The sequence below is a fragment of the Antennarius striatus genome, chromosome 1, assembly GCF_040054535.1.
Source record: "Antennarius striatus isolate MH-2024 chromosome 1, ASM4005453v1, whole genome shotgun sequence".
NCBI classification, from domain to species: Eukaryota; Metazoa; Chordata; class Actinopteri; order Lophiiformes; family Antennariidae; genus Antennarius; species Antennarius striatus.
The window spans coordinates 10,019,844-10,044,193 of NC_090776.1; the positions used below are offsets into that span (position 1 = coordinate 10,019,844).

General features: G+C 39.8%; 1 protein-coding gene across 3 annotated transcripts in view; it reads left to right on the forward strand.

Moving 5' to 3' along the window:
• The window catches only part of map2k5 (mitogen-activated protein kinase kinase 5), a 54,088-nt gene that overhangs the window by 20,054 nt on the left and 9,684 nt on the right, over nt 1–24,350 (forward strand). Inside the window, exons 13-21 of one of the 3 annotated variants that reach the window (XM_068314096.1) lie at nt 1,000–1,048; nt 1,162–1,235; nt 2,700–2,750; nt 2,875–2,946; nt 3,783–3,812; nt 9,337–9,363; nt 9,718–9,750; nt 15,710–15,771; nt 16,473–16,518. In XM_068314096.1, the coding sequence (XP_068170197.1) occupies nt 1,000–1,048; nt 1,162–1,235; nt 2,700–2,750; nt 2,875–2,946; nt 3,783–3,812; nt 9,337–9,363; nt 9,718–9,750; nt 15,710–15,771; nt 16,473–16,518 (444 nt within the window). Of the gene's footprint in view, nt 1–999; nt 1,049–1,161; nt 1,236–2,699; nt 2,751–2,874; nt 2,947–3,782; nt 3,813–5,632; nt 7,905–9,336; nt 9,364–9,717; nt 9,751–15,709; nt 15,772–16,472; nt 16,519–24,350 lie in introns of those variants that run through there. The other 2 variants (XM_068314114.1, XM_068314105.1) reach the window with 2 other exon arrangements.

A 24,350-nucleotide genomic window follows, 5' to 3' on the forward strand; every position in this document is an offset into this window, starting at 1 on the left:
ATCAAACAATGAAAGCCATTTAATGTGTTAATTCTAATTCACAGCTCCCTGTCCTTTCTGCTGTCATAGTTGTTAATTATCACAGAAGGACGAGCTCAGAAGAAGGTGTGAGTGAAGCTGTGGATGGAGTTGTTGTCGTCACGCCACCGCATTTTGAGTCAGCGGGACTTCAGAGAGCTTTTGTTTTGTTGCTGCCTGTTATTTATCTCTGAGGTTGATGAGCATTAGAGACGGCTGACAGGACGCTGCAGCCTAGAATCACTTCTCACATCCCTTAAATGAAAACAGTCAAATATTTCTATTCACTGGGAGATGAAGGATGATTTAACAAAAGTAAAATGATGAAATGGTTATTGTACAAATCGAGCCACACAGAGTTACATGCTAGAGTGAAAAGCAAGTGCATCTCTTTTCTTCCTACTTCTATACTCGGATGTAAAGAAATGCCACAAGAACACTTCTTATGTGCCATGACAACTTCAGTGCATTTCTGTCAGCGTGAAAGAGCTGCATTTCAATACCTTAATCACTTTGCTCTTCACTAAACCTTGTAGGAGATACTTTTCTGTGATTGGTGGAACAAGTGCTCAAAGTCTGGGACCAAATCTGTTTAAAAAAGATTGAACAGGAAGTTTAAATGTGCAACCCTTTTCCATCTGCACCATTTAGATATGCATTTTGCAGCCACATCACCTAATCTGTTCTCAGTTCAATGACTTCATTGCCTTCTATTCAATGACAGCAGAATTCCTCTTCCTAGTCTCAGTTCTCCTGCTTACCTGCATTGAAGTGTCTGCCCTTGGTGGAGAGAATTATTTAGGGCATTGCATTCACTTAAAAGATTCTCCTCATCCACAAGAAGGTTGATCATTGTGAAGACTCCTCTTTTATGAAACCGACACGTCTCCTGAAATGATCTAAAAAAGCCAAAAGTCCTCCAATACGAACAGTATTATTTTGAAATCAAACTTTATTCTGTTGTTTAATGTGTTTCTCCAGGTGGTAAAAGGCCTGACGTATCTGTGGAGCCTGAAGATACTTCACAGAGGTGAGTAAGGCAGTTTGAAAGCGGTGTGTTTATTGTAAAAGCAGAACAGAGTTGATAAAGATACGCTACAGAGTGCTGATGTGGCGGTTCCATCAAGCAGTTTGTCTCCGCAGATGTCAAGCCTTCCAATATACTGGTGAACACCCGGGGACAAGTCAAGCTTTGTGACTTTGGTGTCAGCACACAGGTATACTGATTTGTGTGTGTGAGCATGACAGAGAGAGAGAGATGGTGAGAAACGGATGGAAATAGAGGAGGGACAGCACGTCTTAGATGCTGCATCACCACAGACACGCATATGGTCAACCTGTCAATCAGTGCAGTCAGTTTCATCTCAACATCAGCACCATCCCAAGGGTCCTCCACTCATATAACCCCCCCCCCCACACACACACACACACACACACAAAACAGCACAGTTTCATTCATATGCATTCGGGAGCAGTGGGGAAAGCGTGGGTAGGAACAATAGCATAGTCATTGTGTATGAGTGTGTGTTTGTATCGTATTCGAGGTGGGGGGGGGGACCTTCGGACCTTGAGCGTTCCCCAAAACATTTACCCTGAGGACCGTTTTATTATGAATTGTTCTTCATTTTTAACCTCCTCTTCCTTGGAAGCTCCAAGGTGAATTTTCCCCAGTCCTTGCTGACATTGACCCGTCCTCTTTAGCTTTTTTTGTTTATCTCTCTGTCACATGTACACCCCCCCTCCCCCCCAAGCCCATAAGGGAGCAGACACTCATTATCACAGTCCTGTCATTGATGGCATGTACCTTTTGTTTCTGCAAACACAACACATGAACTCACTAATGTCTCCTTGTCTGACTCCTGTTCCCTTGTGCGAAGGTTGAGAGCAGCCCGAAATATCAGCCTGACATTCAGGAGATTTCAGCAAATTACTTTGAGCTCCTGGCTTTTTGTTCCCCAGGATAGGACAGGAAAGGTTCCTAAAAGTTACTGTGTGGAGTAGCATTTATTATGATCTGCTGAACATTGTGAATTTACACAGCGAGCAGAATTGCAGTATTTATTTGTCTTTGGATCTTTTTATTACTTTTTTAAATCTTTCACGTGATTAAAGTGGGGAAAAGGATACAGGAATGGGATTATGTCTTTGGCGGTTACATTTTGTTTTGGAGCATAAATGAAAAACTGGTTTACCGACACCTGTCACATCTATGGTTTCTATGGTTGCGGTGTGGACTTTGGTGGATTTTTTTGTACACCAAATAATACATCAAATAATATTACATTAATTTGTTTATTATTAAAATTTCCTGCACGCAAGAACCAAGCATTGGTGCTATTTTTTGTTTGTTTTAATTTCTTTTTGTTTCCATGGTTACAAGTAAGTCTCAGGTGACGGTTTCTGGGGCTTAACTGAGAAGCTGTTCAGTGTTTGCTTCACACAACTTGGACTGGAGAGATGCCTGGATTTGAACAACTATAGATTTTCAATTACAAAAAAGTTACGTTTTCACAAGTTACACGGATTATTATGTTCTCTAAAACATGAGTATGCTGGAGGATCGGCGTGCATTGATCATTGTCGTGTCCTACGTTCGTCATCAATTCATGCATTTAACCTTTATTGCTGAAGTGCATCGGTAGCGATGGATCCTGAGTGTCTCATGCATGTTTTATTTACAGCTGGTGAATTCCATTGCCAAAACCTATGTAGGAACTAATGCATACATGGCGGTGAGTGTTTCATCAAAGTTAATATTCATGTCAAATCATTTTCTTGTTGCAGCAGTTTAGAGATGAGTTAGCAGGAGAACCAAGATTGTCATAGCATTCTCCTCCTGATGTTTCTGCTCCACAGCCAGAGAGGATATCAGGAGAGCAGTACGGTATCCATGCCGACGTATGGAGCGTGGGAATCTCTTTAATGGAGGTACGACAAAGTTTAATAGTTTGATAGTGTGTCTGGAATTTGAAAAGGAAAGGAAGTGGTTCTTTTTTCTTAATAATACAATGCTGCCAATATGCTGCCCTTGACCAGATAAAAATGGTCACCCCATGTGAATTGCAAAAATGTAGGCTAGAACTGACACAACCGGCCCCCCGCCCCCAGCCAAAATAACACACGACACAGAACTGTCCCACCATCCTGTCCTCATCCTCCTTATCCCTGTATTCTCTACTCCACAGGTGGTCATAGTGGGTGTGGGATTATTAACTAAAAGCTGATGTTTCATGAGGAAGCGTTAACAGCGGGGGGGGGGGGGTTCACCTCTAAGGACGGCTTTGGCAGCATTTTTCTGCTGTCTTCACTCAAATTCGACAACATTAAGATGCTGGAGAAGGAAATCCATGGATGCATAAGGACATACACACGGATACGGGACCAAGGCTTCAGTCCAGCAGCCATTAAACATTCATTTAGTCTGAAAGCTGGCTCGCCCCCCCCCCCATGCCTGTTAGAGGCTTGAGTTGTTTCATTCAAAAGTGGATCTGTAAGAATATGTACTGTGTACACACACACACACACACACACACACACACACACACACACACACACACACATACAGTATCTCTGAGAAGGTGTAAGAAAGATATTATACTCAGCCTAAAATGACTTCAGCTGCCCGTACTAAAGTGTCATAAAGGCTGTTTGAAATGTCTACAAACCGCTGAATGAACTGAGATCAGAGATTCAAAATAGTCGACTATTTTATTTCAAACATCTTAAGAAAACGGGCTCTGATTTAAATTTTCTTCCTCTTACAGTTGGCTCTAGGCATGTTCCCGTATCCACAGGTGAGTGGATTTTCACTTTCATTTGTGTTTTTAGTCTGAATTTTTCAGTAGTGTTATTATAACCAGAAAATATTTTATATGGGTTTAGTGGTGATTCCTTTTCCACTTATAAAATATGATTTAAATGGAGATGTTTTCAGTGTTTAAGTGTTGTGTTTGTCCTGCATAATGCCTCTTCAGATCAGATTTTGTAACATTTAACATGATCAACTAAAACAAGATTCTGATTTTAAGCAATAATTAATAAGTAGTAATCTGATAATAAAATAATTAGATTTATTATTTGAATCGGAAAGATACATTTTCTAAACAATTTAACATTAATGTTTAGGATTATTACTTAGTTATTGACATTATAAGATCATTCTTTGTTTAATGAGTGATTTTAGTGATTCCCAACCTCTATTTATGTCCAAAGAAGTTTGAACATTTTGTTTAAATTATTCTGTTATAAATATTGAAAGACCTGAACGAGACAAAAATGGCAGTAAATATATTTTTCAACCTATAGTTCTTTTGAAATAAGCTTTTCTTCTTCTCCATGTGTGTTCATTTTTTTCCTCTTATTACACTAAGTAAAAATCCTGCTCAAATGTAATTGCCGACAACAGAAGCGACTTCCCAATCCCATCATGTCTTCATTATCCTTTTAAGATGGGTTTATCTCTGGCTAAGCGATCTAAATCCGGCTGCCTCAGGTTACCTCCAGGCTGCCCAGGAGTTTATCCAGTGAGGAGTAATTGTTGAAAAGTCCAAAGCAAGTCACTTGTTGGAAAAATTCATATTTTCATTTTCTACGTCACCGAGGCCGACTGGACCGCGTGTTGAGTTCTCCAGTCGTTGTCAGTTTGACATGATAGTTATGAACTTACGTCTGTTTGTTGGTCTTTGACTGCAAATAAAAATGTTTTAGTGTACAAGCAAACCGTAGTTTTTGAACGCTTTGGACATCGAACACATAGGAATTCGACCAAAAAATTCAGAATTTTTTTTGTCTTGGAAGTCGAACAAAATTTGGAAGTCGAACACTAAACAAACGCAGTAACATCCATCCTCCTCCTCTCCGTATGCCAACTGCTCACCACCACAAAGGTAAAAATTCTTATCTTTATTGTTCTTATGCTTTAACTGTAATGTGCTTTTTATCTTAGTTTACTGTATTCAATAATTTTTCACTTAATTTGCATTCCATTGCCTATGGTACGAGTTAAGGTACCGTAAAGTTCTGTCCAAAAGACGACGGTAACTCGTACCGGAATCTGCGTGGTGAATGATAAGCGGAACAAAATAAGTTTTTCTCTTCTTTATTGAGCCGGAGCCCGCTACGCTCACCTGAACACACAATTGAACACTGGCACATTTCGCATGTCGCACTCAACAGAACAAGAGCTTTATATTTACATGCAACCACTCCCTGGTACAACAGGAAGTCCAAAAATAAGAGCGTCACAGGATCGTACTTAATAATTTCTTTCTCATGTTTGCTTCTTTCTTTTACATTTCTTTGATATGTTTCATAACTATACAATTTGATGTATAAATGACATGGTGAAATTACATGTGGTACGCGGATACCGCGGCAGAAAATGGATGGATATTATGTTGAAAAAAGGTAGTTTTCTAGCGTCTTGGAACGGATTAAGACCATTTACATTATTTGTCATGGGAAAAATGTGTTTGGAATTCAAACAAATTGGTATTCGAACAGCCTTCCGGAACAGATTGTGGTCGGAAACTGAGGTTTGCCTGTACACTTCACTAACTGATGGAACTGAGTGTCATGTGATCATGTGAGCACTTTTGACTTTGTGTGAACGCAGCCTGGGGTTGGACTGATTTCAGAGTGCCTCTCCTTCCTTCATATCATGCTTCTATTATGGTGGGTTTTTTTAAGTTAGTGATCAGACTTTTATCACCTGACGTATGATCCACTCTATACATGATATAAATGGTGTAGTCACAATATCACCTCTTACAGCTGCAATTTCTGCACTTTCAAGCGTTTCCTTATCTCAGTGTTAATTTTCCCCTAACTCCATATGGCACTGAAGACAGTTCACCTGCAGGCTGTGGCGGAGCGGTGTGGCGGGAGTGCTTGGATCCAGCTCGACAGGCGCAGCCAGCCAAAGTCCTCGGGCCTTAGCTGTCATTTTTGCAGACGCTGGCACAGCTGTCTGCGCAAAGCCCTGTGCTACCCTTCACTGAGGACATTTTAGCACAAACTCAAGGAGAAGTTAGAGAAGATGTAAGACAGGGAGATTGGAAGGCCCTGAGTTTCCTCTCTAGATGGTTGGGGACACATGATAAGAAAAGCTTCATGTTTGTAAAGCCAGTTTTTGTTTGGGGTCTGTTGTTCTTGCGTGCTTCCTAATTACTTTTATTTTTGAATGTTTAGTTGATGAGTTATCTCCATTCATTCTGTTGTGTGTGCATACACTTTGGAGTCATCGCCTCATGTTTGTCATGATTAGAGATGGTCTCTTTAATTCCACTCCACCACATGTCGGGATTCATTTGCGTCCTTTGTCAGGAGTTAATGGAGTTTTTGCACGGCTCGCTCTGAAAGTCTTTGAAGACACCAGACCTGATGTGATGTGTATACAGCCGCCAGCGATGTTGCTCCTGATTGATTTGTTGTGTTTTTGTTAGCTTCCATGGTTGTTTTTGCTTCTTTTTATTTTGTCATCTTTTCTCAGATTTCAATGAATTTCTGGATGACATTTTTTTCACTAGTTTTTGTGTGTTTCAGGAGCTTCCATCACACATCACTGCGTCCCTCAAAAACAACATGCAGGCTTTGTCTGTGTTTTTTTCCTCTCAAATAAAATGGAAAAGAAGTTGTATTGTAGCACAACTCAAGGTAGCCACTACAGTATCTACCAAATGTTTGTTCTAAACGGTGTTTGCTGTAAATTTTTCCTACATCAGCTCTTAACTGTTATTTGGTCTCATGTTCTTCTCTATGGGAAGAGCTGCGAAGACTAATTCATCTTACTGAGCTTCCTTCGCTGATTTCAATTCTTTTACAAATGATGTGGAAAAAATCTCTACCCTCCATCTCAGTCTTGAGTATGTAAAGCTTCACCTCAACTCGTCGCTGTGTAAAGAGTGGCTTAGTTGTTGACCTAAAAAAAAAAAGAAAAGATCAGACAGAAGTGCCACTTACCCTTCTCCCTCTTCTTGCTGAGACATTTCTGAGGCTCCAGATTTGCTCTTGGAAAAAAAATCATTTGATATCTCAAGAATGGATTTGTGGCTTTTGCTTTCATGCAGGGATATTTTCACATCAATTGTCACATACAACATATCTCATAAAACTATCACAAAGCTTCTTTTGTGTTTTTTCCATCATCATAAAAAGAAGATGTTCAACAAAACCCTAGTCATTTAGTGATGGATTCAGTCCTACACAGGGCTCTTGGATACACGTACATGGTCTCGTCCCACTTTTTTCTGCAAAAACAGTTACAATATTTTCCACACTATAAGACGCACCTTAAAACTTTTAATTTTCTCAAAACCCGACAGTGCACCTAATAATCTAGTGTGCCTTATTTATGAAAAAAAGCTTTAAAATAGGCCATTCATTGAATGTGCGCCTTATAGTCCAGTGCACCTTCTTCTTGTTCTTCTTGTTCTTCTTCTTTTCCTTTTGGCTTTTCCCTTCAGAGGTCGCCACAGTGAATCAGTTGCCTCCATCTAACCCTGTCTTCTGCATCCTCTTCTCTCACACCAACTACCATCATGTCCTCTTTCACTACATCCATAAACCTCCTCTTTGGCCTTACAGTGTGGAAAATACTGTACTTGCCACTTTTAAGTTAATGTGATGCCCTTTGTGCATTCAATCAGGTTTTAGAAGAACCGTTTCAGAGATGTATTTTTATGTGACAGACTTTAAGTAGATCTGAATAATCAAGCCAAAATACCACAGACTGGACATGGTATCAGGTTCCTATGCTTCCTTTTTTATGTTAGGTTTTTCTGTTGTTGTAACTATGTCATTATGTTAATTATGTAATTTATATAACGTCTTGTTGTCTGTGTCAGTTGCTGTTATGTGTATTTATTTGTATCTTTTGTGAGCAGATGTCACCCTGAATTTCCTTCGGGATTATTAAAGTATATATCTATCTATCTATCTGGAGTTATCTAGTTTGTTAACAGCCATCAGTCATGTCCAGCGAGCGGTATGTTACATTTGTGTCTTTAATGAGTCAGAGATTGACGAAATAAGTGAGAGAACATGATGAAAACACTACTTCATGAGCATGGCCTGCCCAAGACACGTCAGATAATTATTCATTAGCAAAGGTGGCTGTTGAACAATGAAAACATTTCCCGCGACTTGCATCTTTTGTTTGTTTCTATCTGAACTGGCAAAATCTAAACACGATGCATTTAAGAGTAAATGTCACATTAACCGATGTTTACCCTCAGGAAGAACAGAGGGTAGCATGTCTACCAGTTCATCAACCCACAGTGATGAGAGAATCCCTTAAGAGGCAAAGATATATAGATAAACGCTTCTCTTTGTATGTGGTAAAGTTACCTAGTACAAAAAGAATAAGTGCTCAATTATCCTTGAATAAGTCAGTCTCCTACTATCTAATTTCAACCCCGGGTGTAGCATGCAATTTTGTGCTAGTAATTATTTTTGAACAAATTAGTTTTCCATAGTTGCCTTTAATGTGTCTGAATCAGGCAAAACTGGATACAGAGGCAGTTAAAAGTCTCTTGGTATTTACAGAGTGTGAAAACCTGTATTTAATTGAGTGAATCAATAAGTGCTTTAGTGCACTGTCAAAAGAGGTGGATAAATGAGCAATTTATTTACCATACATTATGAGACATTTAGCTGAGCTGAGGTTTCATGTTGTTTATATGACATTGACTTTCAACTCTATTATACTGATAAATAAGATCCTGGAGATCCAAAGAGGAAACACTAAATGCTTCGAAAGACAATGTCCCAGAGATGGCATCAACATGCAAATGAAAAGTTCTCACTAGCTTGTATTTTTCAGGGCTCAATCTTTTCAAATGTTTGATTGTGACCATTGACAGTATATTTAGAGAGTCAAATAAAAATTCACTATTTTCAAAGCCTTTGGGGATTATATCTGTACCTTTGTAGATGCAATCTGAAATAACTCTTCCTGGTTCTCCTCATCCAAAATCGGATAATCGACATTGAATAGGCTCAGTGCAATTCTTGTTCATACTGTTTGTAGCAATCATTCTACATCCCAGCACATCTCGATAACCTGGAGGGTAGGAATAAAGTACTTCTATGAAAATCAGCATTAGTGGGTCTTTTACCCCCATTCTCCACAAATGAGAGCAAGGCTATTAACATTTGTGTGTTTTCATTATGTAAATGGTGTTAAAGCACACTCACAAATTGCCAACAGGAAAGCGATAATTTTCTTCTAGTGATCATAATGTGTCCAAGTGCATCATCTTGATTATGACATGCTAATTACATATTGTTGTGTTGCATCTTGTCTGTCTTGCCCTACAGATTCAGAAAAACCAAGGCTCTTTAATGGTAAGTTTTATTGCTTCGGAAAAGGAAGGAAGAAAATGGAGGCCTACACCCTATAGTCTGTTACTGTTGGTTGACTCTCTCATTTGAGACAAAAAAAACCCCACTGGAATTGCATGTTTGCAGTGAAATATTACAACATGCTTATAGAGCTGATATTACTGTGGGGGCCGTTATGGAAGAATAAAAATGTTTAAGTGTTCAGCTTTGCCAGAGATCGCTGCAATCGATTAATCTATGTAGATCCTTTTTTTTTTTGCCACACTATTGTTTTTCCTTATTGCCATGAAGTTCCGTGTAGGCTAACATGTTTTTTTTTGTTTTTTGTTTAATCTCCCCGTGTCGCTCCTCTTCCAGCCTCTCCAGTTACTGCAATGCATCGTTGATGAGGTGAGTCCTCGTCTTATGTGCTTTTGCATCTAAAGTCAGTCCTAATGGCCCGGAAAGCTTATATTTTGTTTCCTAATGAAGCAAACCACTCAGGCGGCTTTGCTCCCCACTCACTCCATGCTTCACCCTATGCAAATGCTTCAGGCAGTACACATGTGCACACACACATTGCTGTAGAGGTTAGACCTGTTATGACACACAGAGCAACACGGCTTTGAAGCCTACAAACCACACAGACTCCTAAAGCAAAATGGAAATGTTGAAGTAAGTTGTTTCTTTATCAAGGTGGCATAGCTGCTACACAAACACACTGATACCCGCACCAGCACTGAACATCATCAGTGTTGAGCTATTGATAATTGAAATCTTACTGTCAAACAACATAAAAATGACAGAGCAATGGATTCATCTGTAAATCTAAAATATTTTTTTTCATCTGGAGCATGTGACTTAAACTATACGTACCAGCTTCACCACACTAGATCAATATATCAGCCATGATCAGTGGGAGATAAGGAGATGAGTAGAATTTTTCTACAAGTGCTGTTTTAGTTTTCTATGGAAAGATAATTTAAGGTTGGTCATCTTTTCCATCCACATCCACTACTCCAAACTGAGCAAAGGAATGGAAGTTATGATAGTGTTCCAGGTGTGTGTGTGTGTGAGGGATATCTTCAGATGACTAGCAGACCATACAAACACAACATTTACTACATGTCCAGTGTGTTCAGGAACCTTCTTTCAGTTTTTGTGCGTCTGTCAGGTGAGCTGAAAGGTTCCTGCTGTCTGTTCATTAATACATGTGATATGGTCTACATGCAGCTCCTACAGAATTCAATTTCACGCATTACTATGTAGCTCTGGAGGTGTGGTTTAAAACATTATCAGCATTGTGATTTTGTTCAGTTTGTTCACATTCTTGGTTAAAATTAATTTTCTGTCCACATCCAGCGCTAGCTAAATCCTTGGGCGCAATATTGCCAGTCTAAATTTCAATTTGCTCTACCCAATCATTCAAGTGTTTTCAAGCTCAATGTTATTTTAACCAAATAAAAAACAAACAAACTTGGATTAATTTCATTTTTTGAATTTGAGCAGTGTCACATTTTGGAAGTGATGAAATGAAGTGACATGTCTGCTGTGTTTATCACCCTCTTCGTACTGTTGGGTTAACATGAATAACTTGATTTTGAAATGAACACACACACACACACACACACACACACACACACAGAAGCACTAGGCTGTCCAGCAGTGAACATGTCCGTGGAAACACCATTTAACTGTGCGTACATAACATTTAAACTCACCACTGTTATCACTCAATTCCAGCCTTCCCCTCTTCTCTCATTTCTTCATCACTTCTTTACTGACTTAAACTAATTGTAAAGATGCCAGGACACGTATCTGAAATCGTCCTCCAGACCTCGCCCTAATCCATATCACATATTAAACGTACAGTGTTCCTTGGCCTTAACTGCTTATAGATTGGCCGTAATTAATAATTAAATACTTTTGGTCGTAGTGGATTGAATTGAGTGGAACTCTGCATCAGTCAGCATGGAGGCGTCAGTCAAACTCTGGCATCTTCTACCGTTCCTCCCTCTTTAAGTAAAACAACCTTTACTGTTCAAGAAAAAGCAGCTCTTAGGAGGAAGAGCCGATGAGACAAACTCTTAAGATGAAGTGGCTCATAGAGAATGTTAGGGAGGACTACACAAGAACAACACCATCAGTGTGCAGTCCAGTACCCAGAGAAGTACTCTAGCTATGTCAGGCTATTTAAACCTACCATGATGAAGTCTGTAAAATTTACCTTTGACTGCTAGATTTAAAGAGAAGGTTTTTCATGACCAAGGTCAGCGTGTTTTTAGTCTGGTTTGATGGTTTGTTTACATGTTTGTCAGCAGGATTGTGGGGAAACTGCCAGCCTGATATTCATACAACATGCTGGAGGACTGTAACATAGGCAAAGACAGAAGTCATTAAATACTGGAATGGGTTCAAGCACAGGAGTGGATATAGAACAAATTAGTTCGTCTGTTTAGCTGCAGGTTAGCCTCTCCTCCCAGACTCTAGGGGGCAGCAGTGGTTGAGTGAGCTAGACAAAGATAAAGCAAAAAAGCAAAAAATCTTTTCTTCTTAATATTTGAACAAATGTTTAGTGTAAGCTACACACCTAAGAAAGAGGGTGGGAATTGATAGATGTCATTAAATTTTTTACCTGGTATGTTTCTAAAGTTCATCCTAATAGATAGCTAGACTTCTGAAATCCTGTCAGTCTGTGTCGACCAAATTTATGGATCAGTGATGATCCACTGGAGTGCTAAATTTGCCTAAACTTCGACATTGTTCTCCTTTAATATTGTGTGTGATTTATCAACTGGGAACCTTAAAGCTGCTGTGATGGCTGAATGAGTCACCGGCTGTTACAGTGGATCATTATTATTATTATTGTTATTATTATTATTATTATTATTATTATTATTATTGCAGCTTAAGGTAGGTGGGACAGTCTGCCTCACACTCTAAGGCGTGGCTGAGAAAGAAGGCTAATATGATATAAAGCTGTGAGTCTCAGTGAAAAACAAATACAGAAATAACCACAGAGTTCAGGTCAGCACATTGACAGACGACACATTCTCACTTTGTCTGTGAAGGCGATCCATGAATACTAAGATGATGTGGATTAATTTATTCAAATTTACTTTTCATAAATGCAAAAATCAATATTTCATTGTAAAAAAAAGTGTTTTGACTTCTCTGGAAAATTTACAGGAAGAGCCGTCTGTGCTGTAAAACACCTTTTCTGTGGTAGAGAGCAGGTGGATTTAAACTTTGAGACACACAGGAACGATGCTGCGTTGTGGACTGAAGTCAAACTACATTTTTTGATTCTCTTTCTAGGACTGAGTTTTATGTCGGGTCATCCTGCAAAGCAAATAGTAAATCCTGGATTTCCCTGTGATGAGGGAAATATTTTTGAGCAAGGTTGAATGAGAAAACCAATGTACTCCATGAGCACTGACCTTCACTCATGTTTCAGGGTTCACATGTCAGCTATTGAAGTAAGATTTCATTTAAACTGACACCCGGCAGTTTCAGTAATTGTTTCCTCTTGTCTATAACAGTACACTTGCACCATTAAAAATTTTCCACAGTGTATTTTAAAATATCATTGAATATTAGCATTCGACTCAGGCTACATCTTGAACAAGTTGGTGTAGTTGTTCCTGCCATCTGTCCTGTCAGCCTTCATCATGTCCCTCGCTCTCCTCCGTTTGTTGTATAGCAAGTGGCTCCACTGATGAAGAACTCCCACTTTATTTTCAAGCCTGTAATTACTGATCTAATTTTGCCTAATAATTGCTTCATGGCGATGACATGTATATTTACTTGTACCCTTGTACTCTGATGGTCTGTGTTTTTGTCTCACCGTGGAGTACATATACAACAGGAGGAATAATTGACGCAGACCGACCACTTTCATCAGCCTGCTAGTCTTTTGTGTCCATCGCCTGCTGCCACATCAAAGCTGCAGCGATGTTCCTCTCAGCTGGAAACATGAATACATGCATAAGTGTCTGTGTTTGGGTTAGAGCTGCAAAAAATGCATGTGCACGCCAATATATGGAGATAGTGCACAAGGAGAATTTGTCAAATTTAAACAATTCAGCAAAGAAATTGGTTTCTCCAGTTGGTGTTATTTTTGTCTGCGTGTGTATTCAGTACCAGAGCATTTGCAAATTATTTGGTATTCTTATAAAACGTGTATACTCTCAAGCTTGTGGTGTGCAGCGCTCAAGGGCATTTGTTTGTAAATGCCTCTGTGTGTATGTGCATGAGTTATGATATATTGCTCATCCAAGCGGCGGCAGCACAGTGAAGTGGAGTGAGATTAGAAGGGAACCCATTCCTTTGTTAATTTAAATGGGCTCATGCATCATGCTTTGCGGGAGCCTGCCGATCGGAGCATTAAGGAACGGCGAACACCGCCCTGAGGTGTTTTTAATGGCACAGCAGGGCTTCAAATGTAAAGAGCTATAATTCCCCCCATTTGAATAAACGCCTTGTTTTGGACGCAGGTTTTTTCTTCACATCACACGATGTCACTGCTGTGCATATTTTAAATCTTTTGCGATTTATGTATTGGTCTGATTGCTTTTAATATTTTCTGACTGTACCTCTGTATATGATGTAAACATCCTGCCTTGAGCACATGCACCTTTAGTTAGATGGCTGCTGTTATCACTCAGTGATTATGGCGTATTTTTTGCTGGCAATTTTCTCATTTGGATAGAATTTATGTGGCCGAGGCCAGAAATCCCAACTTCACCCCTGAGAATCAATAAGATAGGGAACAAAAAAATGAAATTTAGGAGCTGCTAAAGCAAACTTATTTACAAAAATGTTTTATTTTCGTAGCTCCAAACTGGGGAAAAAAGGGTCTCACCATTTTTAACTACATTTTTGTACAGCTATGCTTTAATGTATTGGGGGGTCTTAGATGCACAAACTTCAAGTTTAAGCACCACCCACCTTCAGACTAAGCTCCACCCCTTCAGAGTGGACATACTGGTAATTCAATTATGAATTACCAGATAATGGTCTCGGTCCACTTGGTCATCTCTCGTATGAGTGCTGCTCGCTGGAGAAGAGTAGCCCTTTGTCAGGGTAAAAAATACCAGATAGTGAGCTTTTCATGGTGGCAGTTAAATTTAGTGAGAGAGAGAGAGGAGGAAATGGATGGAGCGATGAGATGGAAGACAAAAAAAAGAGTTCTCACTCAGCTGTTTGATGCAATTCATGGAGCCTCCATAGACAACGTTTACCTTACCTGAAATAAACACGTTTCATTTTCATTTTGAGTCTTAATCGTTGGGATAAATGTCCTTATGTGTCATGCATCATATTTTATATTCATTAAAGATGATGTGTTACAAGTATTGTGTGACCATGAGACATTTTTAAAGCTTTGGGAGATTTTCTGCATGCACGTGTTTATTCTCATATACATAAAACAAAAAAATTAAACACACAATGTTTGAGGGAAAATAAACCTGCATCTTTACTGATTAGAGAGGTCTCTTGGGCTGTGAGGGGCGTCACTCTGTCCCAAAACTCACAAACCGGCAATAACGCTTTGCTTGCAGTATTAATATACATTTCACAATTTAATGATGATGTATTGCATTGCTATGTGCTGTTGGCCTGCTTGTTTCCATGGATTTATGCTTTTATTTTTGCTGTTATTTGTTATTTTATTTCATTTCAACGGGTCTAATTTTACGTGTTCAGGAATGAACACAAAGTTAGGGTATTTTTTTCTCCAGTCCAGAGATGCATGTTTGTGTCTAGATTACACTTTTATTCAATCACATCTGTGCTTTCTTCATTTAAGATTTCCTGTTGATGAGGTTAAATTGTGGTTTTAATGGACTGAAGTCCTCAATGTGAAGTGTCAGAATACTATATTCTTCATTTTGTGTTTTCTTGTCTGGAAACTTTCTTTTTCTCTTTTCAGTAAGAAACACATGAGTAGAAAATAATGACAATAAGGGCAAGAATGAATCCATACATTATTAGAATATTATTGTAAATATCCTGTGTGTGTTGACTGCTCGACTGGCAAATGTTGTGCTTTCATTTGTTACTCGATGATGTTGTGAATACAGAGGACGAGCGTAGCTTCAAGGTCAGAAAATAGAGCATTGTGTTCAAGAGAACAAGAACAGCACTTTGCTCCGTAATGCACTAAAATCAGACTTGTCATAGTTCACTCTTTAAACAAACTTTGCAGCAGTATATGAATAGTAATGATTGTTAAACTCCAGATGCTACACATCAGCGGTAAAGCCATGTCTGTGTGGTCTTTTTGCTACGCAGCTTTTCCTATTTCTTGTCTGTTTTACTGTCGATGTTTTGTGGATGTTAAACTAACTCTCATCGTTCTTCACAGGATCCTCCGGTTCTTCCTGTCAGCCAGTTCAGTGAGAAGTTTGTTCACTTCATCAGTCAGTGGTGAGTCTTTAGTTAGGAAGAAATGTATTATTTTAATTAGAATTAACACAGTGGAATGTTTTGTGTGTGATTCTAGATATTGAACCATTTGATCGACAGACCAAACTGAATAAGTGCAGAGTTCACGAGCTGCGTGTGACAAACTGAATTGAATCCCAAGTATGAAAGCACACAAAGTGATTAAAGTGCGCTGACGTGTCAGAGATGTTCAGTGCTGCTGATGTGAAAGCAGGTTATTTCTTACAATTTTTTTATGTAATGCAACAGGGCAAAGACAATATTTACCAAGTTTTAGCCAATGATTCATGAGCCGCTGGTACCTCTATAGTTTGTGTGTGTGTGTCTGTGTGTGTGTGTGAGGGCAGGGGGTGTTGTAGTACCAGCTGTTGTTTATCTTCTTGGTCTTGTTTCATTTACCTACACAAGTGCGTCTCTGAGGACAGACTAATGTGCGTTGTGTCGCCCTGACCTCTCCTGATGGTCGCGGCCCATTCATTCACGGTGACACATAAACCAGTTACATGACTAAATGCAGAAATCTGTCGCTTCTTTTTCCACAATGTAGGTCAATTTCAGGAGTTGATGAGATGAATCTCTTAAATATTAGTTTATAAATTAGAATTATGACATTAAAATGACAGTTGAGACAAAACATTTTGAATCATGGCTGGATATAGATGGCTTGTATTTCTTCTTTTCAGTATGCAGAGACAACCCAAAGAGAGACCTGCCCCAAATAACCTCATGGTAAGTTAAACCAACTCGTCATTAAGCAGTTTCAAGGACCACAAAATATAAGTTTTGAATAACAGTTTACAGAGAGCCATCATCACATTCATGCATTTAGAGGAAAATTCAATTAAACATAATCATGTTGGCTGAGCTTGAATTACACGGTTGTGTTTTTGTATGCTGTGATTGAGGTGTTTGGGTCAAGGACCCTCACAGTTGGTTTTGGTGTCTGGAAGCCCCAGTAATGAACTTTTTGATACTAAAGAAAGACGTCAGTGTGGGGTCAATAGGAAACCTTGAGGTAGGCTTCAAACCTACTTCAGCGATAATTTATTAAATCCATTGCATTTCTTCCTATCTGAATAAATCAGGTCTATTTGTTGTACAATAGTGAAATAATTAACAAAAAGACAGTTTTATAGCCTAATTAGAAACTGAGCAAGGGACAAAATGAAATCATTTTTACCAAGTAGTGATTTCTGTATTCCTATACAGAACATTATTCCTTTTCAAATCCTAGGCTTTCAGTCACTAGTTACCTCTTTTAAAGTTAGGTGCTGTTAATAACTCTCTTTTACTTTTTTAATCTTTTCTGTCTTGCACAACAGTATTGCTACTTGTTGAAGTCATTAAGTCGCCCTCAGCGGAGAACACCTTTATGATATCAAGAGTTTTGAGTCGCGAAGACTCTTAATTGAAATATCAGCAAATGACACATTTTGGTACATTTCTGTCAGGTCTAAATTTTAAAATGTAAGAAATTGAAGCCCTCAGAAAAGCATAGATTCTTTCTAAGAAAGGCCTGAAATCATCTTCTTTTTTCTTCGTGAAACTTTTAAGGATGTCATTAAAGAGGTTCCGTGTAAAATATACACAGTTCTAAAAGCAAAGCAAAGCTTTAAAATATGATAGAGCCTCTGCTGCTTCATCTACACATTATGTTCTGATATATTTCCTGTAGTCATGGATTAAAACTGATAACCCAAATCACATTTCACCTTGACTTCGTTAGCGACCCTCATAATAGGGCGAGACTCACCGTAGCTCCGTGATTATTCATTTCGTTGGAGAAAAAAAGCCCACTCTTGGCAGATTTTTTGGTGACCACCATTGGCTGTTTGATCATCTGCACAGTCAACAAGAGACATAATCGAGATGATGAGGATAAAATAAAAATACACACAATCTATGAAATTTACAGTTTATTTCAGAATAATGCCATTAAAGTCTGTAGTAATGCTCACAGGTATGAGCTTTTTATTTGTATTTTAATTGAACAGTGGAAACTAGAAGAGGCTTAAATCATCAACAGATCTTGTGATTTTGTTTTGTTGGAAAATGTCATTGGATCAGGAAGTCCGTATCATTTTTAAACTTTTATCAATCCGGCCCCAGGGATATTTCAGAATATTTAAAAGTTTCATCACACTCTCAGACTTTCTTCCTCATCCTTGGATGATTTTCCAGAATTCCTACCAACAGGCTGTTAGGAATTCTGGGAAAGATCTCCAACTCAAGTTACTTTAACTTGATTTGAAGGAACCACCTTGCTGTTGCCACACAGCAAGGTGGTTCCAGGTTCGCAGCCGCTCTGTGTGGAGTCTGCATGGGTTCCCTTCGGGTTCTCCGGCTTCCTCCCACCTCCAAAATCACGTGCTTCAGGTTAGTTGGCTGTTTGTCTGTTTTTGTGTGGCTCAGCGGTGCACTGGGATGACAACCGGTAATCCCTCGCACATTCACGCATCAACACTCGCGACTTCACCTCATTGCGGATTTTTAGTAGGCAAGCACGTGATACTGTACGCGCTGACGGCATCCGGAAGTGTGCTCTGTTCTGTGAGTCTCGTAGTTCTGTAAGACACAAAAGTGGTTTAAACAGTCGAGAACAATTCAATATCAGTGTGGGGAGGGTTCATAAACGTTTAAAGGGACAGTTAATTTTAATTTTTATTCATTATTATGAAAAATAGAAGGAAAAAATAAAATTTTATGTGTGTAGCATCATCCGTTTGGTCAAAAAAGCTTAAGATCTGCGCCGCAGCAGCTTCCATATTCAGTGGTCACGTGGGTGTCATACATCACTGGGGCCAAACATAGCTTAGCAGCCATAATAAACAATTCTAGACGCGATTAACACCAAAAATATAATGGTTACCTGCGCCATGAACGGCTGTGTCAACAGAACAGCAAAAAGACTCGAAGACAAGGATCTGTTGTTCTTTAGAATACCTTCTGGGAAGGTACCGCGCTAATTATGTTATTATGTTAGCATTGAGCTAACCGCCATTTATTAGATAGATACTTTAATAATCCCGGAGGAAATTGCACTTGCATTACTATTGGACTGTGTGGAATTAATAACAACTCTAGTTGTTATTAATTCCACAATGAATTCTTTTGAAAGTCGCGTCTTTTTGCAGTTCTGTTGACACAACCGTTCACCGCGCAGGTAACCATGATATTTTTGGTGTTAATCGCGTCTAGAATTGCATTGTTTCTTATGGCTGCTAAACTATGTTTGGCCCCAGTGACGTATGACGCCCACGTGACCACTGAATGCGGAAGCTGCTGCGGCGCAGATTTTAAGCTTTTTTGCCCAAACGGATGATGCTACACATATAAAATTTATTTTTTCTTATATTTTTCGTAATGATGAATAACATATGTGTCACTTAAAATTAACTTTACTGTCCCTTTAAATTACCCTAGATAATAAGAGAAGTAGTTTGTCGCTATATTGCGGAATTCGTTGTTCGCATGTGGTTCCTGGAACGCATTGACCACGGGGAACTAGGGATTACTGTAGTTGTTTACCCAAACTCTTCTCAAACGTTTTCCTGTTAATCAAGACATTTTCACAAGGTTTTTGTAAGAATTCCAATCTACGATGGCCTAATATCTATATTTTATCTAATTATATTCTATCTAGATTTGCCTGGGTTTTTACTAGGGGATAACCAACATACAGGTCTGCCACCCCTCCCTCCAAAGTTTGTACTGGCTTTAAAGAGTTGTGACATGCTTTTTGTGGTAGGACCAAGGACATTGACGGTTAGGTCCACAGAGAAAAGGGGTGAAGGTTTGTGTCGTGGAGACGAAGGGCTGGAGGGTGTAAATGCAGAGCTGATAGCAGAATGTATGTTCTCAGTCTCACACCAGGAAGGAGGAGTGAAAGGGAAGTCTAGATACTCGTTGGAAAGTCTTACTGCCAGACAGAAGTGTCTCTCTAGAGGAAGCCCCCACATACATGCATCTGTGTTCATTCATTTTTGAGACTGAAATTGGTCATCCTCTTGGTTATCCTGTTTTTACACAAATAAAGTTAAGCAAAGGATTCAACTAAATACCGATTAATGATATTTAGCTGAAAAGGTCCCGTTTGTCTCCCGGTGTGTCCATGTAGTCGATCAAGATAGTCTTTAAGCCCAGTTATCTGTTCTGTCTTATGAGATGAGCCTGCAGGAGTACAAAGTGTTTATGTGTGCATCATTCTCAAATGTACATCCATAGTTGTTGGTACAATCGGCCATGTGGTTCCAAACATATGGATGTCTGAGCATCATTATTGTTTCGACTCTGAAATAGCTGATTGGCTGTAGGGCTCCTTATTTATTATGTTAAAACGGTGGTGTCAGTCCATGTAGGAGATGATTGGGTCAGATATGATCAGTGATCCAAACCAGCGTTGCTGCTGATGCTTCTGAGGAGGAGACTCCACCGTCTTCTTTACCATAATTCAAATGTAGCTGACGAGAAGCGGCCGACTCCGAGGGTCCGTCTGTGTTTGTGATCACCTACTCTCTGAACCCATCACTCACTGGAGACTCTTTTCACCCCTTTTTTCCCCCTCTCAAGTATGCAGACAAGAAGGACAAAGACTCTGATTGTTTTGCGTGACAGTGTCCTTTGCAGACAGGTCGATCAACAGGAGCAGAGATGAATCCACTTTTTAATACCATACAAAGTAATTCTGACCCCTCCTGCTGTTGCTGCTGTAAATCCGGAGATCAGAGATGAATCCAGATGTTCATTCCTCCAGATGTCTCAGGTCCTTTTCTGTCATTGGAATGGCCCGATGCTTGCTGTGGACACAAGGGAATCTTTTTCAACAAAACATTAGGACAGTATAGTTTAGATTTGGACATTTTTGAGCGCACACGGGAGAGGGAGAGGAGACTGGCTCGGACCCACGGGGGAGTTCCTCTGAGAAAATACACACCTTCAATTACCTTTTTTCTCTTTCCATTCTATCCCCAAGTGAAATGCTTGCTAGCCAGTGGCTGTTATAACGAAGTGCCATCTATGCACCACACAACAATTTTAGAGGCTATTGATGTGTTCAGTTCCATTTTTTGAAGCTGCTTTTAAATGCTACACGTGTTCAACCATTCGTCAAGATTCCTGTCAGGTGTTTTTTGAGGCAGGAGTTGAAACAGTTCTCGTTTTGACTTCTGAGAGCTGTAGTTGTTGCTAGTTTTTTTGGTCTGGGTTTATTTCAACAGTCTGACCCCCCTAGATTTATAGAAAACCTCTTGTACTTCAAACCAGACCTATAATTACAGTATATTTTCCCTTAAGAATTTTTACAACACTTAAGGATTAAAATTTTGTGTAGTCCTGTCAGGATAATTGTCTAATATTATCACATTATCAACACATTATCTGCTTAATGTAAGACATATAAATGGAAGGCGTTGATAATGGTGTCGCCCTCTGGAATAAGGTGTGTTTGTTTTATTATGCTACCCAATTATCATTACTTCAGAGCCTGGCTTGACTTGACAGTGTCTTTTGTCTCTGTTCTTTTAGGGACAATAACTCATCCTAGGCATCAAAACATTCTTTGTGCTTTCCTTGTCACAGTTTAACTTTCTGTTTTTCTAATTGGTCGTGTTGAATCATCAGCGGTTGGCGTAGCTTTGTTTCTTCGTCTTTTAATCACTATGTGCTGCATCCCTTTCTTCCTCTTTTCCTGGTTCATACTATCGTGGCTCTCATGGTGTTGTCATCGCTGCTCCCGTTCATTGTTTACTTTTCTGCGCTCTCATCCACATTCAGACTCCGTCCCACTTCATCCATATTCATTTTGATCGCTGTGCTGTATCTCATTTTTCACCGCTCTCTCTATGGCTCTCCCTTTCTCTTTACACTTTTTGTACTCATCTTCTCTCTTTCATTGTCGTCTTTCTTTAACGTATATCTTTTTCCTCCTGTAGGCCTCTCGTTTCTTCCCCTGCTCACGATGAACTGAGATATAAGGTCACGGATGCCTGCCTTTGTGGCACCTACCTGCTGATTGTCTTTTTCTCTTCTTTTTGTTCCCTCTTTCCTCCCACCCTTCTGTCTACCCCCAGCCTCCTGAGTGCATTAAAACTCTTTACCTATTCTATCTGTATGTTAATTCAGCCTGCCTCAGCTCCTATTTTCTTCTCTCCCTGCGCTGTACAGAAAGTGTCACTGTTTGCTTTCAGTATTTTATCTTTGAGACTTGATCGTTATCGGCTCATAATGCTGTCTTCTAATTATCAAACTTAAGTTGTAGATCTAGGTTCCTCATCGAGTTTCAGTGTATGATCTCTCCAATCACTGGTGGCTTATACTGCTGTTATTATTTTTCAGCGGGACTTTTATGCTATTAGCAGTTTGAATGCATGCCTAGACTTAATGGAATCTGTCCCTGAGGCTTTAAACAATATGCTATATCTACTGATTCTCAAATTTTGTTCACGCTATTAATATTTTATTCATTTCAGTTCAAGTTGGTTTTTTTTCCTTTGCCAATCATTTCAAAAACTAAGGGCCACGGCAAATGGATAACCTTGTTCTGGGGCTGTAGAGACATTACATGCAACGTTCACCACATTGATAAAGGGAATGGGTGCAGTTGCAATCTATGAAAGTGAAACAAAATACTTCTAAGTCAAGACCAGCTTTAACACGGCAGATGTAATGTGAATGTGTAACTCTTTTTCAGTTGCCTTATTGAAACAAAAGCATCTCAACAAAGACCTTTCTTGACAATATCTTTTGTTTTCAGTGAGAGAATGTGGAGAGCATCACAATGATGTAATAGCGAGCCAGGGTTTCATTAACAAAAGAGGTTGATGTATAAAATAGAGGCCAAGTCTGGTTGGCAGTTAACATCTCGCTGAAGCACAGATTAACACTCAAGAACAGACTGTTGCATGACTGTTGATCTCATCCTTGAACGACACAGAGCTCCCAGTTCATTTTCTTCTTCTTTGTTAGCTGTTAACTGTTGCTAGCTGCTATTTACATTTTCCATCTCAATATAACACAGTTGTGCGATTTGGCGTTAGTACGGAGGTGGCTTCCTTTCTGGTGCGGAACAAAATGGACCCTATACACACCATCGTCGTGTTTATACGGAAGGTTGAAGTCAGTTTTCTTAAAATAACATGTATGATCGACTACAGAGCAACTTCAATCTCACAGTGGGCCATCCATCCATTTACCCTTAGTATAACATATTGAATTCCCACAGACCTGCATTATTAAACAACTAAAAACATTACCATAAAGTCTTGTTACCAGTGAAAAACCAGAGTTACTCTGGGCCCAGATGGTTTTACCCCTTGCCTCTGTTAGTTGTGCAGTAATATCTCACAGACTGAGCTCTGTCTGTCTGTAAAAGCTGTGAAGATCTTTCTTTTTTTCTTCGTGTTGCACCATTTGTAGAGCAGGGCTCGAAATTGTGCCCATATTGGTTGCATATGCGCCCAAATTTTTATCAGTGCGACTATTAAATATATTTTGGAGCACCGGTGCGACTAGGGGGGAAAATCTGGTGCGCCAGGAAACAATGAGAGCGCAGCTGCGGCTGCTCTCCTGGGCGAGGGAGAGAGGCGTGCGGAACGGAGATGGACGGAGCGGTCTCTATCACTCCGTCACTGCATTGCTTTTGGGTAGGTGCTCCTGAAGTCTTTGCTGGTGCGACTAACTTCTAAATTTAGGAGCACCAGTGATACCAAGAAAAAAGTAAATTTCGAGCCCTGTAGAGACAGATGAGATGAGCCATCAGAAAGGAAAGTGAGCGTCTTCTTCTTCTCCTTATACTGATGCATCTTTCATTGTGGACACCCTATCCTGTCATCATAAGCTGATGACGTCGGTCAGTTGGCGGGACTTTCCACTGGCCTGCTCCCAGGACTGACCGGACTCGGTTCGGTGACGACTTGTCCTGTCTGAGGTTTCCTGGGTCTTTTTTCTCCTCCTTTAGCAGAGGGTTGATCTGTGGAGCTCCTAGTGGCTTATTTATTAAGCTTCAGGGCAATGAATAGATAAAAAGTCTATAATCAGTTGCATCTAGACTTGTTGATGGTCCAACACAACTGACTGTGTGCCATTTGCGTTTCAAATTCGTGATGATCCAACAGCCTCATTTTCTTTGATTGTGATTTGATAGACACTTCTCCTCTCCCTCCCCCCATCCGCCGTCGTGTCTCATTCCCCAGCCAGCAGCCTTCACACAACCTTTTAGCACCCTTGTCAATGCACCTCTCCTATTCTGCTTTTCTATTCATAGGCGCGCACACACAAATTTCGTTGGCCCCATTCAACCCCCGAGACACCAGATGAGCCCCTCAGCTTTTCACAAAGGAGCCCATCGTGTGTCCGACTGTCCCCAAATGTAGCTTTCACACAAAAACTCAGTCCAACCCGAACTGTTGATGTTTATTAACACACAGCTCTGCTTCGGTAACCCATCCTCCGGTAAACCTTTCTCTTATATAAGTGTAAACCTAGTTGACACAGTAACTCGTGATCCTCACCATCTTGGGTGGATCCTTCATTTAATAATGCAGTTCATTAAAACAGTAGCTCTT